This window comes from Falco peregrinus, chromosome 1, assembly GCF_023634155.1.
Source record: "Falco peregrinus isolate bFalPer1 chromosome 1, bFalPer1.pri, whole genome shotgun sequence".
In the NCBI taxonomy this organism is placed as follows: Eukaryota; Metazoa; Chordata; class Aves; order Falconiformes; family Falconidae; genus Falco; species Falco peregrinus.
In genome coordinates, this window is record NC_073721.1 from 101878807 (window position 1) to 101895345 (window position 16539).

At 44.6% G+C, this 16539-nt stretch overlaps 1 protein-coding gene across 2 annotated transcripts; it reads right to left on the reverse strand.

Moving 5' to 3' along the window:
- Positions 1 to 466: 466 nt before the first annotated feature.
- On the reverse strand, positions 467 to 15073 carry PLD4 (phospholipase D family member 4). 2 transcript variants are annotated; one of them, XM_005232169.4, is made up of 11 exons: positions 14922 to 15071; positions 11881 to 11970; positions 9992 to 10200; positions 9132 to 9315; positions 7672 to 7792; positions 7178 to 7305; positions 6807 to 7007; positions 6272 to 6411; positions 3531 to 3696; positions 2390 to 2486; positions 467 to 1106 (listed from the first exon to the last, which is right to left on the reverse strand). In XM_005232169.4, exons 1-11 carry the CDS (start codon positions 14922 to 14924, stop codon positions 898 to 900), a joined length of 1548 nt encoding a protein of 515 aa, XP_005232226.2. In that variant the 5' UTR covers positions 14925 to 15071; the 3' UTR covers positions 467 to 897. The 2 variants fall into 2 exon arrangements, with proteins under 2 accessions (XP_005232226.2, XP_055659359.1); XM_055803384.1 differs by lacking the exon at positions 11881 to 11970 and having other exon boundaries at positions 14922 to 15073.
- Between the last annotated feature and the right edge of the window lie 1466 nt (positions 15074 to 16539).

Sequence of the window (16539 nt, forward strand, 5' to 3'; positions counted from 1 at the left end):
CACTTCTGAGTCACCCAGGGTAGAGCTGCCATGCAGTGGTGAATACGGACACAAGGCTCAGGTTTATGGTCTGCGGTGACTGCCGAAGAACAGGCAGCCCAGAGACACAACACTGGTCAAGCCCAGCACCAGAACAGCTCTAAAAGAGCAAGGACGCTCATCCAAGCACTGCCCACAGTGCAGGTAAGATGCCTTTGCCACACCAGCACTCCTGAAGCAACTTCATCCTATTCCTCCCATCCTATTTGCTCCATGAGGCCAACACACAGACATCCAAACACCCCCAGACACTCAGGGTCCAGGGCAGCTGAGCTGAAAGCTGGCCCCAAGATTTAAATCCCAGGCATTTAACCCTGACAACTAGACTCAGCATTTAAATACAGGTATTCCCCTGTACCTCTAATTCTTAAATGCTTTTTAAAATCTGCCCTTGCTATTGTAGGAGATTACTTACATGGCTCAAATCTTAAAGTAGCTAGGAGTTTATTAAAAGTATGCTTAAACACATGTAAAGTAAACTCTGTTAATGGAATATTAACATTGAAATATATAGCTTCCTAAGATAAAATACCATGGCAATAATGATCTGCATCACTGATACATTGAGATCTGGTTGTACCTTCCATGTTTGCTTTAATATCAGCTTGTCATATAACACTATGCATTTCATTAATTCTAGGATGAGGTAATCACACAAAAAAAGGAATCTCACACCCTGCCTATTGGTTTTGCAGGCAGAGTCAACTGTGAGAAGTTCTCACGTCGTCAAACAATGTGGACACCGCAAAGAAGCAATTTCTCTGACAAAAGCATAAAGAAGAAAGCTCCTTGTTTTGCACAGGGAACAAGATTCAAACATATTCTTTGTTTCTATTTTAAATGTGTATTTCAATGCATTCAGAGTCTGCCTCTCCAGTTACAGTCTTTCTGCCCCTGAATATTCTCTAGATTCACTGCATATTTGGAATTCCAGTCTCGCTCAAAAAGGTTTTTTAATTGTTCCTGGATGGGCAGTTGCTTTCTTTGCAGGTTGGTCAAGTTCTGTTTGACAATTAGTCCCACGCCAGCTGTATTAATGAAGTAGTCTTCTGACCAATTGGAAGTCCCTATGCAATGGAAAAATAGCTAATTAGAAACCATTAATTCCCCAGTGTTCTGTTTGATCTCCATACTTAAGTGCACATCGCCTGGCATTGCTTGTTTGTTGTACAACTACAGATCTCATTTGGACCAATGCAGCAGCAAAAATCAGGTCACCTCCTTACTCCAGACCTCAAGTTTCAGAAAGTCAGTATTAACTGCAACCCTGAAGCTTCATAACATTCTGATTCCTTACAGCCTGTGACAGAGATACACAAATCTACTCATAGATATGGGAACAGAATGCAACATTTAGGTATTAAGAGCAGTAAAAGCCAGCATTTTATATGGGTTTCTGTGTTTAAAGAAAAAAAATTAATTCTCTCTGGTTGTTAAAGGAAAACAAGAGGAGAAACTGGATCCTTGATCAATAAATCCTCAGGAGCCGTTCTGAGCTCAGCATGCAATGCCCACTTCTAAACCAGGCAAAGCTGGAAATCCAGCTGTAGACATTGCCTAGGGCTCTCTCCAAAGCTACCACAATTCAGAAAATCAAACACTGTGAAAAAATACACATTATCACTTAGCACTTGTCCTGGTGTTCACCTTAGCCAGAAAAATCTACTGTCAATTCCAGAAGGTGCTTAGGCATGAAAACAAACTATCTGCATATCTGCCTTCAAAAGACAACTCCGTATCAAACAAATTCTATTAAAGGCAGTTGGAGCTGCAAGTCCTCAGCCCGTTGGAAGACTGGGCTATTTGCTGGTTTGCATTGCTCAGAGGATGAGCTGGCTGAGGTGACAGAGCCCTTTCACATTCCTGTTTTGAGGGATTCTAACAAAAGAGCAAAAAACAAACACCATCCTGACTTTCAGGAATGGAGCAGCAATTGACATTACCGTATTCCCATTTCCTTTCCTAGAGTTCTGTTCAACAAACAGTGCGTGGAATTAATTCCTCCCAGCAATTTCTTTTTATTAAAGCACGATAATGTTTTATACTAGACTATCAGCTATCAGTGCATCATTCTGAGCACACAGTCTGCGAAATCCCTACTGTGCTTGTCACAGCCTATGCACTCAGACTTGTCATGCTCTGTTCTTAATGGTTCACAATCATATGAAATCATCTCTTACTGAACTTGACCTACATTATTGTCTCTCCTTCACATCTCTACTTCTTTACCCAGGGCAGACTGCTTCACATAGCAAAATGAGGGTTTTTTGATACTGCAGCCCATTCTATCTCAGTCTCAGTCCTATAGATCTGAAGATGCTGTAAGTATTTGGAATAATTAAATACATACCAATATAGGCTACTTTATCAGTGACCATATATTTGTTGTGATTCACTCTCCCATGAGGAATATTTGTGTGATTCAGAACCGGAACAATGAAGAGTTTCTGGAGGGAGAGAAATTAAGTATATAAATAGAAACACCAGAGTGAGAAGCAGATTGCATAATTGGACAACACAGATTTTCTATATTTTCAAAGAATGGAATAGTACAGAAAGAACAGAAGAGAATATTCCACACACTGTTATTAAATATACCATAAAAGAGATGTTACTCTTATCCAAGAAAACTAACAAATACTACTTCCACTATACATAAAATTGGATAAGCAATTGAGATCAGATAAGGATAGTGTTTGCTTCACAATGTTCCATTAGTGGCACAGCTATTATCATTACAGGGCAGACAATTAAATGCAGTTTTAGGCAGCTGTTTAATAGATCTGCATTTACCACTGATTGCTGCTCTTATTTTGTGCTAGAATGGGCTGATCACAGACACAAGGAGTACTACAGGCAACAACAATGCCTAACTTTTTGTGTTAACTCCTAAAATCTAAATTTCTGTTCCCCTCTCTCTCTCTTCCTCCCTCCCACCCCACCCCCCTCAAAACCATTCCTCCTTACTTCTGTGACTCTCCTCTGTTGTGATAACTGCATTGTGTTGGCAGCTTCCACACCATCCCCTTGGCACATTCCAGCCTAGTGCCTATAGCCTGTATGCAATATTTAGTGTTCAAAAATGGGTCCATTTGTATAGACAGTCAGCAGAGCTCTCAGTTCTAAAACACTGAGTAATCAGACCCATTTAAGATACTCTATACAGAAAAAGGTCTGTGAGAAGAGCACTAAGTTGTCATATAAACCGTTATTGTCATGGTGCTCAGCAAATGCAACTACTCAGATAATGTCATAAGCGCTGCGGATAGGCACATCCCTTGATATTACTCGTAGCTTGCAATAGCTGGTTCCTCAATGATCACCTCTTGGGCCTTATTTTCTTAAGGACCTGAAACAGTCACTGCAACATTGGACAATCTGCTTCTCCAAAACCTGCTACTTGCACATGCAACTGGCGACTCAGACTCAAAGATCCGCGTAGGGCCCATGCCCTCAAGCTGTCTTTCCAAAACCAGATTTCTTATACGCACCACGTCAACACTGATGTGGGCATGCGGGTTGTTGAGAGCACGTAGGGACCTCAGATAGTAAAACATGGCTGGGTCAGAGTGGGTCCAGCAGCTGGCCAGAAGCCGGATTTGTACTCTGTAGTTGAAAGCTGCACGTCTCAGGGCGTTGTCAATGGCTGGCCAGTATCTAGAGAAAAGTAGGTGGGTGGAAAAAGGGATATTTTTGAAACGGGTCCGTAGAAAGTTGTGACAATAAACTGAGAATACAGGGGATGCTGTGCACAGATGGGATCTCTGATGTCTGGCAAGAGGAGCACTTGTGCCTTCACTGGAGTTATAAATAAAATTTCTGTCTTCTAACCAGCCAGTTCTTTTCACAGTGTTTTGAGACCTGCAGTCTCTGCCAAGTAGGGTTGAAATTGTTCAAAAAGTTTAAAGTTTAGTAAAGTGAATGTACACAGATACACACACAGCATGGTGCCATCATGCTCATTTCCATAGGAAACTAAAAATAATGATAGCAACTCCAATGTAAAGCCAGATCATACAGCACGGAGCCCAGAGGAAAGGCTAAAAGCCATTTTGCAGAACATGGCCATTTCAGGATCCTGAAGGTTGTTTCTAGTGCACTAGAAATGCTAGTCTGCAGTGGTCCTGTGCCGTCAGCTGGTGTGGACAGGCTCTATTCCCTCCCCATCCCTCCGTGCCCCTCTTTAGTAAGCCCCGTGCCCCCGAGGTAACAAACACATCTGTGCTCTTGTGAACACTTATGTTGGAAGTAGCCTAGGGGAAAATTTTTAACATCCTTCACCCAACTACACAGCACAAAGAGCTGGACGATGTACATCCCAGGACTAGTAACTCCAAACACCCCTGTAGCATTTTAATTCTGTAGCTCCTAACAAGCGCTGCATGGAGGATGACAAGCATCTTTAGTACAGATTGGAGGACGGATACAGACAGAGGTCCAGCACTCACTCACAGTCCCATGAGCAATGATGGATTAATTTGCCTAAGTTATTCCTTTCTGTCTTATGTACAAAAGCCTGAATTCTCTAATCCTCCCCTGCACATTGCCCTATCCCAATCAATGGACTGGCCACATGCTTTCAGGCTCAGGCTGACTTGTAGATCCTGAAAAACTCCCCCCCCCCAAAAAAAAAGCTACTTAGAAATGCTATTTTTGAACAGTTTCCATTTTTAAAATATATCAGTTTCTAGTTGATTAACACTCAGGCATTAAGTCAGCAGCTTTGTTCCCTCTGCCTCAGCTGCTGGAGGAACCTAACCTGAACTAATCAGCCTCAATTCATGGGGCTGCAGCTGGTTGCTGTGGAGATAGCCCGAGGCCCTGCACCGCTTTCCCTAGGCCTTTCAAACTCTTGTCTGCATCTGATCAGACCCTAGATGTCACAAATCGTGGATTAAGGCTTCAGATGAAGAATGAGGAGTATTTACACACTCGTTCCTAAGGGGGAAACCTTTAGTTTTCTAAAAACTAATAGTGTGAACCTATTAGTTAAAATGAGGAGATGAGCAACCCAGAGATTCGACCATACAACACAGAAACCAAAAATCCTCTAAGCCATTTGATTTATGAAAAAATATCCTCCGAGTGGAAGCTTTTCTTTGAGATTTTGTTTCAAGGCCAGTGGAATTATCTCTGTCTATCTATTATCCTATATCCTTCCTGCTAACACACCCATACCCAGCTGAACAACAGAGGCTTCACGCAGTCATGCCGCAGGACATGATGCACGGCATAATTCTGGCTAAATGGCAACCCAGAGCTCACCCTATTCTTTACAAGCCATGTTGTATGTAATTATTTTGCTTGAACTTCTTTCTCAGTCAGATTATTTAGATGACTGGAAAACTCAGAAACGTTACAAGCAAATAATACTCAGAGCACTTGGTTGCATGTAAACATCCTAATTCAAGCATATCTAAGAGGATTTGGAGTCTTAGTGGTTGCCCCATGACTGACTCACTTTCTGTGTTACTCAGATCTGAGCTGATGTGCAGAGTCTGCATAATTCTGCTGTGACCTTGGGCAGCCCACTGGGACCATGGCAGTGATCCACCACACACAATTTGATCGCTCCAGATCACTACTACCACCACCTCCCTGAGAGCTGCTGCCGCTGCATGCGTCCAGCACGCTTCAGGGACTTGGCTGTCCTCCGATGGAATTATAAAAAAGGGAAAATGGAAGCCTAAAAATTCCTTCTAGAGGCTTTCATCTATCATTGCAGATGTCAGCAAGGACAGTTAAGAATCACCCTCTAAACTATAGGTGAAGAACATCAAACAGGCAGCAAAGCCAGTTGTGAAGAGTCTTCAGAAATGAAGAACAGAGAGAAACAGGAGCAGAAGAGGGGGGGGAGCAAACAACATTTTCTCTGAAAAGTCTGATGTCAAATATATTTCTGCTGTTCCCATTCCTCTCTCTAGTCCTAAAGCTGCTCTGTCATATTTTGAAGGGAGCTGTACCTGACTGTCCCTAGTCTGGCACTTCACAGTTTTCTTGCTGCATGAAGAGCACAGGAGGCTGCTTTAAAATGCTAGTGAAGCACATGTGCAATACTAGATGCCATCCCTTCTGTAGCATCAGTGTTTGCACAGTTCACCAGGAGGTCACGAATGTAGAGCAAAGCCTCAGTTCTCTCCACTCTGAATATTTTCATTGCAGAAAGGGGTGAATAGTGTATCTTTCCTTTAAAGAGTGCAGTCAACTGGTTTGCTCAGGATTAGAATTGTACCTCTCTGGATGAATGAAACGGCTGGTAGGGAAATAGTCCATAACAGAAATATAGACAAATTTCTGTGCCTCATTGATAATACTGATTATAGCAAAGAGGTCATGGGTGCGACCCTCTGGACAAAATGCTGGAGGAGAAGCCTGTAAAGGAGAAAACATGCAGGTCAGTGATTTCATCCTTTTTTCTGTCAGACTGACCAATTTATATTCAGATCTGTCCAGTTTTCATTACAATAGCACAAAGCACTCGAGGCGGACCACTGTTGTTCCTCATGCCTTCCATGTCCTCATGGGTGAGATACTCACTGATATGTTGAGCCCACAGGTGATTAAAGGAGACCTGCACCCTGGTCTTGCCATACTACCTGACAGCCAAAGCTGGGTCAACCCTTACTCCTTGAGTAGTTCCAGAGAAACCTGTTGAATGAATTAATTTCCAGCTGGAACACAAGTAACTGAGGACTGCTGAAGAAACTTTTCTGGCCAAGGTTTAAACATAGTTTACAGTCTATCTTGTCATTTTAAAACATACTTACGGAAAAATAGGCTTTGGTCAAGATTCCATTAAATTCTACTTCCAGAGGCTGATGCTTGTTAATGTGGGTAGAATAATTAAGAGGCCAAGGGAATGGGATGGTGGCATTGGCACGTCCAAGATCCCAGTAAGTACTAAACGTTTTCCAGAGGTCTTTGGCTAAGCAGCTGCAGTTGTATATCACAGCACCAAACTCTTTCACCTGCAAAGAGAGCAAGCTGTGTCACAGCCCCAGCAAGAGCCACCTCCATCTCCAGGAGTTTCTTTGCCGTTTCTCCCACTCAGTCAATATTCTACATCATTATGATTTTTCTCTGCTGTTAGAACATGTGTTTCCCCCCAGATTTCTGAGTATGCAGCAGCAGAGCTTACCTGAGATAAAGATCGCCAGTCCATATTTGCACTACCAATATATATGTGTTTCATGTCTACTATCCAGAACTTGCTATGCAACACTCCTCCTGTCAAATATCCAAAATCAATCTTTTTTACATGAGCCCCTGAAGGAAGATGAGGAGGGGAAAGAAAGAGTTTAGATACAGCATGGAGATGGCAAACTACACTGCTCCCTTGACTGCCAGAACCTGTCTGGATGTCTAATGCTTGCAGCCAGTAATAACTACCAAAATTCACAAGTACTCGTTCCTGGGACTACAGTCACTTGCAAAAATATACAAAATGTGAACTTCCAGAAAAATCCTTAAGGGCATGACAACACACACAGAAATCAAACCAGTGAACTCATAGTGCTTGTCCTGTGAACCCATGTAAGCACCGTGCCAGAACAGGCCTTGGAGCCCAGTTTCTCTCAGATGCCTTTTTCGCAGTACTGAAATTTGGAGCGCATCAATAAGGGAGATAATTACCTTTTTCCTCTAAAAGCTCAAGGTCAGTTGAATTTGTAGCCAAAGTTGGCATACTTGCTGCAACATACACAGAAACGTTCTCTGCAAGTAACGTCTCAAACCTCTTCAGAATATCTTCACCCTGCATGGTACATTGTTTGTTACTTTTTATATTTTGTTATAGAACATTTATAAGATATGTGCAAGTACAGCCTTACTAATGAATGCCTCCTTTGAAGAACCCCAACATAAGGAAGGTCAGGAATGTCACCTATTTCAGGAGTGTTTCATGAAGATCCTGATGTAATATACGAATCAAAGTTTATTTTCTGTCATTTAATACTATTAGATATAAAGTTTAAAAAGATGACCACAGCCATCCCAGACTTCAAAGGTGAATGCCCCAGCAAAGGTCAGCTGCTGAACGCTCAACAGATGCATTGTGTCATTCCTCCCTGAAGATAAAAGACACTGTCCTACACTGAGCTGTCCCTTTACAACTGTCACTTCTACTTTTTCTCCTGTAGAGAAGATGAGCCATCTTACAACACCAGAGCCACCTGGGGAGGAAGACAAGGACAGCAGTCCCAGAGAGCCCAGGAGGACAATGAGGAAGGTGTGCCAGAGGCTCAGCCCACAATAATAAACAAGCCAGCATCTGGTCAACGAGCAAACAGCACAATTCTCCCAACACTTGACTAACACCGTACCTGCCTGAAATAAGGTGGGCTTGTCCCATCTGCTTTTCAGAAGAGTCCCCCAGACCCTGCTCAGGATTGCCTGGGAGGTTGCTAGCTGCCACAGGCCAGAAGAGAGCCAAGGGACAATTAAACATGATGGAAGGTCACAAGGTGAGCCTGTGCCGTGGCTTCTGTCACTCACTTTTGCTGATGGAGCCAGAGAGGCCCCATAGGAAGCCTGGCTGCACAGGGTACCCAGGAGGACAGCCCAGCAAAGGAGAATGAATGTCTTAAGCTGCCATCCAATGGCACTGTTCTGGGACACCTGCAAAATGGGCAAATGCAGACACTTGTGTCTGTACGCGGTGGAAAAGCAGCCTCTGAAGCATCCAAAAGTCCAACAGAATTTGCTTCCTGATTCTTCCAGCTAGCCAGTGGGAACTGGCACGTTCACTTGTGTACGTGGGATCCTGTAGGCCTTTCAGCCATGCCTCTGGCTGCCCCTCCCACAGGCTGACCACCTGCAGGGTAAGCAAGGGTTTTTTTGAGGTTGGCCCCTGGTTGCTCTTAAAACACAGCATGGAAATATTCAGAGACATGGATGTTGTCCACATGGGATCTAACTTAACTGGAGGAGGAAAGCTGGCGGGCTGCTTCAGACCAGCATGGAAAACCTTTCTGAGTTTGCAGGAAGAGTCAAAGCAATGTCTCTGGGAGACAGACCACGCAGTCGATCTGTCATCTGCCAAGCGTACATGAGACGTACAACCATAGTTGTGCTTGTCATTGATTTTCTCCTACCTGCTTGGAAGATGAATCATTGACATTGATATCCTTCCCCGTAAGAGACCAATAGTAAGAAGCCACATGAATTTTTTCCTGGGCTATATCGAGGAGTCTCATCCAGGCTTGGTACAAGGGTTTGGCTGCAGTGCTATTTATCTCAAAAGGTAAGTCATAAGGAATGTTTTCCACAAGTTCAAAGCTGCAACGGCAATTGTATATGGTGAAGCAAGCAACTGTGACCCAAACAGGAAACCAAGCACCTGTCAGGCTGTACAGTTGGCCATTTTGGACATCAACCTCACAACCAAACAAGCTGAGCTGGACAAACAAGCTGGGAGTACTCTCAAGTTTTGTAGCCAAGCATGTATTGGACGTTGTCCTCCCAAACCCAGCAGGATGGGTTCTAAGCTTTTTATGTTACCGTATTAAAGATGAGGAGAAAAGTAACTCCCTAGGGCTAGATGTTGCTTTGGTACACTTTCCACCCCCCACCAGAAGAAACCTTCACTGCCCACTCCAGCCTCTGAAAGCAGGAGAGCTCAGCAAAGGCTGCTTTGCCCTCTAGTCACTCTGCTGCCTCCCACCGCTGCCACAAAGGGAGGGTGGCTGGAGGTGGTGGAGTAGCAACAGAGCAGTGCTGCACATAGGCCAACAGGACCAGTAGTGGGGCAGTGATACTGCCCCTGCTGCCCCCCATAATGGGCAACTACTGATGACCCAATGCCTAAACAACACCCCCACTCTTCCCAAATTAGTGATACTTTACCACTTATTATACAATGGGAAGAGAAAAAAACCCATGCTGATATTGTCAGCACTGTAAACATTTCTCCACCTGGTGATTACTTCTTCATGTGCCATCAGGCCTGGCTTACCTGCAGGAGTCATTGGATCTACTGGCGTCCTTCTCAACTATTGTGGCTCCTATGAGATCTCCGTAGAGTCCTTCTTCTTCCTCCAGCCCTTTGTAAATGCTGACAATTGCTTCTTCTCTGTTAGGATTAACTGTGCTGTCCGCTCTCATGAAGTAAACAGCCATCAGGGCAACAAGACCAAGCATCAAAATTCCCCCTAAGATTTGAAACTAGAACAGAATCCAAACAGGTGAAGATTTAAGGAGTCACCAAGTCACTGATACACCAGCTGATGGATGACTACCTGTTGCAGGTGAGTAAATCACGATCTCTGCGTAGTAGTTCTGCTTTCAGCTACTGGAAGACAGTATTTTTAGATAAACTACTGAAAGTGAGGACCACAAGACACATGGGGGTTGGTTTATGTGAGGACCATCTTTTTAGTTTTGGTTTAATTTTTCCTGTGACAACATATCAAAAACCTGGTTTTTTCCCAAACTTTAATGATTAGTTTGATGTTGATTAGCTTTATTTTAGCACAAGACAAATGGGTGTTCAAAAACCCATTTAAAAAAAAAATTCCACCAAAATCAAAACAGGAAAATTCATAACACAAGATTAGATGTGGGATCAAGATGAACACTACCATAAAGAGGAAGCTCATGAAGTCAGGGGAGAAAAAACAGGCCTGAAAACATCAGAAGAAGAAAGACATTTTGTGGTTTCTGAACACAGTCTGGTTTTATTTTCTAACTTAAACCTCACTTAAGTGAAACTACACAAATCTCGTTTATCCATGTGGCAAGTATTTCCTTGTTCTAGTGTAGTGAGTTAGCCTCATTTCTCTTTTTCTGTGCTTCCTTTTTCCCCCTGAACATAGATGGAAAAAAAAAAAAAAAAAGTAGCCTGGCCACCTGGTACATGCAGATCTGCATGTCAGTCCAGCCAGCCGCATGCTGAAATGTGTCCCACCAGGCTCTCTGTGTTGCCCTATACCGAGGAGGAAAAACCAGCCACCAGTGCAGACCCACTTGTCCCAACAACTATCGTGTCTGGCTCCCCATGGCAGTTCCTGGGAGCTGGGACCATCCGCCACCCTGTGATAGGCAATGTGCACTTCAGAGAGGAGCTCCTGAACCTCCAGGCAGGAGAACCATGTCTAGGAGTGGTCGTGAGGCTGTAGCTATGAATGTGAGTTCCTGGAAGGGTACATATGAAAATTTGTGCTAGTCGAAGAAACCAGTTGCTTCTGAAAGTATCTATTTCAGTTTCTATGTGGATAAAGTTTCTTATTTTTCATTTTCTCTGCTTTTCTTGAGATCTACAGTGCTGCCATCAATTTCAGGCAGTGATTTAAATTAAAAATGTTTTTAAATTGATTATCGACTTAAATTTTTTCCCTCTGGTTTGTTGTCCCTCTTGTGGAGGGCAATAAAAAAAAAATCCCAGCAATTTTCAAGAGTTCTGCATTTCATCCTGTGAACACATTGGCAAGACTTAAACATCGCACGGGTTTTAGAAGACATTTCTTGGGTAAGAGATATATTTTGAAGTTACGTGTTGACTGTCACCATGCTGTACACTGCGATGTCCAGGTACTCTAGGCACGGTGAATAAATAAACTAACTCTGGGCTGATGGTGGAAGTCAGGCTATTTGTATGAGCAAGGTTTGCTGTCCTGAGTTAGGGCTGCAGGATTAGGCTCCACGTCACTCTCAGCAAGGTTTGATCAGCCCGCCGGATAAATCAGTGAGGGTTTTGCCACTCACTTGGTTTACAAATAGGATTGAAACCTCCATGGATTTCTAAAATGAGCAATAAAATCATTCTTCTTAATCTGTTATTTCTTCTCAGATATGTCAGTGTGATCTCAGCTATTGTAAGCAAATGTAGTGTATCTCAATAATTACCGTTTTGACGTCTTTTTGATTGTTCACGCTTAATTTCATGTTGGAGGACTCATTAAACATCAGGGATGTTTTTAATGTTTTTTTCACGATCTGAAAAACAGAAATGTATGCAGGGGGAAAAATAAAGCTTTATGGCAACATTTGTATAAAGCTGGTTACAGACTAAAAATGCAGGTTACTGCGATTGCTCTGTCTAGTGCTTGGAGATTTAAGCACACACCTGTGCAACGTCATCACTGTATTATGGGTCTTGAGTGACGTTAACGTTATGAAGTGAGAGGGAGACAGGTCCCTGCAGTTTGTCCCTGCTGCTGTTTGCACTGCAGTAATTAATGCATAAACAACTGCATTGCTGCCTCTTCAAGTTATCCTTCAACACCCACTTTTGCCCTGTTGCAAGCTAACACATTGCCAACAAGCAATAATTAAGCAGAGAAGTCACGGGTGATAGCGTACAGCATCGATGTCACCCTGCATGTGGTTCTGTCAGGCTCCTGCTCTGCTCTCTTCCTATGCCTGTGAGTTGCCTTCAGTGCTGGCGGTGTCTCTTCCAGAATGGACTCTGTTAAGGTGACAGAGACCAGGCTGAAATATAAACTCTGCTCCTCCCCTGTTGCAACCATGACCCTAGAAAATAACTTAACTTCTTTTCTCCCTCTGACAGTATTGCTCCAATCTTGTGTTATCACCAGCAGAGGCCACCACAAGAGCAAATACCCAAATATACCAAAACTGAGAGCAGATGGTAGGGCAGGGGTAGCTGGCCGCTTGCCTCTCTTGCCTTCCCAAAAGGTCAAATCAAAACCTTCTCACATGTCCAACCACCCCTGCATCGCCAGAGGTGAATTCACCCCATAAGAGGCAGCTGTTGTTTTTCATGCTCAGAAGCAAGCAGTACATCCTGGGGTGCTGCAGATTTCAGCAAGTGCTACCAGATGATATCACCACCTGTCCAGTCCCCAGACCACTGCTTTCTATCCCTGAGCCACTGGGCACTGTACCCTGGTGGACCAACGTGCTGTACTGGTTTCAGATATGCAGTTGCTCTGTGGGTGGCCACACTCAAATTTAAGTTTCAGATAGGAAGGATCCTGCCAGCCTTGTCCCATCCATCTTGCCATACGTTCACAGCTAGTGTCACCTGAACTGGGTGGTGTCTGCCCTCCCACATCAAGGCCAGATATGTCCATGCTGTGGGCAACCCCTGCCCACCCCACCTTTCTGTATGGATGCCGTGACCACGTGGAACAGGAGGGAGTTAGACACAGCATGGACATACTCCAAAGGCTTCTCGTGGGACCCAGCTCACAAGAACTAGCAGGGCTGAACCAAGGAGATGGAGGATGTCTTGGAAGACAAGGGAGGTGGGTCTGAAACAGTGACTTGGGGAATGTGGAGAGGGATGTGAAAAGAGAGGACCTAAGGTAAAAGACCAGACAAGGGAGAATGAGAAAGGTGAAGAGGGAAGAAAGGGTATGAACAGTCACGCCTGAGAGCATACTAGAGCTGCAGAAGTGAGAGCTAAGTGTCCATTTCCAGGTCTGCTTGTTGGTAGTACCAGCTGTAATCGCTGCCACAGTGCCGTGACGTTCAAACTTTCCAAGGCAGTTTTACTCCCACTTTACCGGCACTCACTTCCTTTTGGTGCCCCCAGATGCACAGGCAAGCTTTTACACTAGGTACACACACAGGTGAACACCCATTCTCCCAGCCCTGGAGAAACTGAGGTGCTGCTAGCAGTGAAGGCCGGCTGGCCGTTCCCCAGCGAACATCAGGTCAGCATGGCCCTGAAATCCCCGTTCATGTTTTAAGCACAGTACAAAGATGTCTTACCCCAAAGAGCTTGCAGCCCAAGCAGGGGCAGGGGGTATAACACACCATGCAGAGAAAGCTGTGTGAGCGCAACACACGTCATTGCCCCAACCTTGAGAGAAGTGGTCAAACACCAACCCAGAAATCTTAGTGGGAAGGAAGAGAGAGCAAGAGAAAAGATGCTAAGAATTTTGGGAGGAAACTGAGCCAAAGAGATTTTAAAGCAGGAGAAAGGCAGCTGAAAAACACCAGCAGCAGCCCTCCAGCCTGGGCCAGGAGAACCCATGAGGCTGCAGGTCCCACCACAGCTCACTGCTTTGGTGGCAGCTGCCCCAGCCAGCTGGGCTACCCCAGTAACAAACAGCCCCCCGGCTGCCCCGGGGGGTTCTCAGCACAGAACCCGAGCTTGAGAGGTGTCATCTTCTCCCTCTGCCCCCCAAAGCCAAAGTGCTCCCCACGACACGTTCGGTGACACAGGCTGTGTCTCGGTAAGGAACTGCAGCTGTACGTGCACCTACAGCCATGTGATGACTTCAGAAGGATGGAGCTTACCAAACAATTAGTTTCAGTTCTCCTTCGCAGCAACAGTCACAAAATGGCTTCAAAAAGCAGCATTTCTTTTAAAATACAAGAGCTAACAGGTCTCCTACATGCCATAATGGAGTCATCTACCATGTAGTTCAAACAAAGTTCTTGATATCTTTGGCTGGTGATGGGTTGGATTCCCAACTGCTATACAGAAGCCATGAGAACTGCACTAAAATATGCAGTTTAATTTTCTAGAAAGAAAACATCAGAGACGCAACCAGAATTCTGAAAAACAATATTGTAGCCAGTCAGTAATTAACTATGGCTCCCTCGAAGCTTTCAGGGCTTTTCCAGCTGCCAATTTCCATGAATAAAGTCCAACCAAGAGCAATAAATACCAGCGCTACTTAGCATTGCTTCACAGGCTGGAACACAAGCTAATACTACAATCTGCTGAGCACATGCAGGAGACTCTTGTTTATAACGTTAAGGCTGCTTTCTCCCTGCCCCCAAAATAACTCTTGGTACTGCTTCTCTCCATCAGCACCAAACTGTTTCAGATTTTGGATTTTGAACACACGGATGAGATTTTTCACCATACAAAACCCTACCAGGAAGCTGTTTGAAGCTCCTCAGATGAACAAAGCACGCTCTCCTTGACCACCCCCCAGCACTCTCAAGGTGACAGCAGATGTACTTACCATCCTGGAAGACCTTCTCCTGTGTGGATGTCCTGCTGTAGTCTGATGTTACTCCCAACTCTACTTAAAAGGGGCAGCGCACATACTTTTCACCAGGGGCTTTGTTTCAGGTTCTTCTGTCTTTTTCCTCCTGCTGCTGAAGATTACTTCCTCTTAAACGCAGTTTCACAACATGCACTGACAGAGTCCCAAGTGATCATCTGGTTGTTACAGCCCGGTTCTTAGACTCCGGGTCCTGATCTTCACCTGTTTGGCATAACTTTCTACAGTGCCTGACCTGGTTTGAGCTGTTGAACAGCTAAGTTCCCCCTGCCCTCAGGGGCGTAAGATCAGAGTCTAGATCAGCACTAGACTAGCCAACAACACAGAAGACACCAGTTGAAAGGACTGCTCAGTTTCAGTGCAGTTTGCATCGCAGACATGGCAGTATTCTCACTGCTTCATTCTTAACCCACCAGCAGCTTCATTCTAAACAGACAAACCCTCCAAAACCTCCTCTCCACCCAGTCCCTCTCCCAAGAACTCTCCTGCTCAATCATCCTTGGACAAACCTAAGGGAACAAACTAGCTCCTTTGAAATAATACAGCTTTCACCTTAAACACACGGTATTTAGAATTTGCAGTGACATTGTCGAGGGAGAAGGTTACATGCAATGTTGAGTTTGATATAATTAAGCTATAAAGAATCACTAACAGGCTGAAACGAAAGTAATGATTAAACCGACCTATTGAATAAGCTCACCAAGATGTAGCAAGCTTTCTGGGACACCAGGGATGTAACAATAGACAAGAGAAGTGGGGTAATGGGGCACTGCAGCCAACACATAGCACAGAGAACAGGTGAAGTTGTGAGCAAGTCACGTACATGTTCCCCAAGAAAGTTCAGCTGAAGTTCACCAACTTGTCGACGACCATGGGTCTCAAAAGACCCCCCCAGGGCCTTGTGTATATGTAACTCATTTTGGGAAAGTAGTTATAATACGTACAGATTTTGGGGAAATGCGACGAATATGTATACTGTTACAATAAAATGAGGAACTCTGGTCAAATAGGCGTGCATTTGGGATGCTAATCTCCACGTGCCCATTGCTGCAATGAAGAGTGCCTGCCTTCTAGGCTTACAAAATGAACTCGGCTTACAAAATGAACTCTAGAGGGTTTTCTTCTTGCTGGTTTTTCAGTTCCAAGTTTGAGGCAACTTCTAAGAAATTATGTCTTCTGTAAAAACCCAAAGGCTGCACCCTCAGCTGACGCTGCTGTTATTCTCCAGGCAGTCCCTCGATCCTATTGAACGGAAGGATGCAGTCCAGTGCCTAAGGAAGGCTGCTATGGGGCGGGGGTGGGGGGGTGGGGGGGGTGGGGTTGCGGGGACGGGACAACAAAGGGGAGACAAATGAGGCTAACAAGGCTTTATCATAACTTGTATTAAGCTGATGCTGATGATGGGAAAGCTCAGAGGAGCCAGAAGATACATCAGTTATGGCAGAAAGAGGCCTTCCTCAAGGAGGCTGTAGATGTCATAAATCCTCTCCTTCCCCTGGGACCAAAAGACAAGCAGTAACTCACAGAGAGCCAGGAGTGAAAGATGGTGGAGCAGATGGGACACTTGTCTGACCAG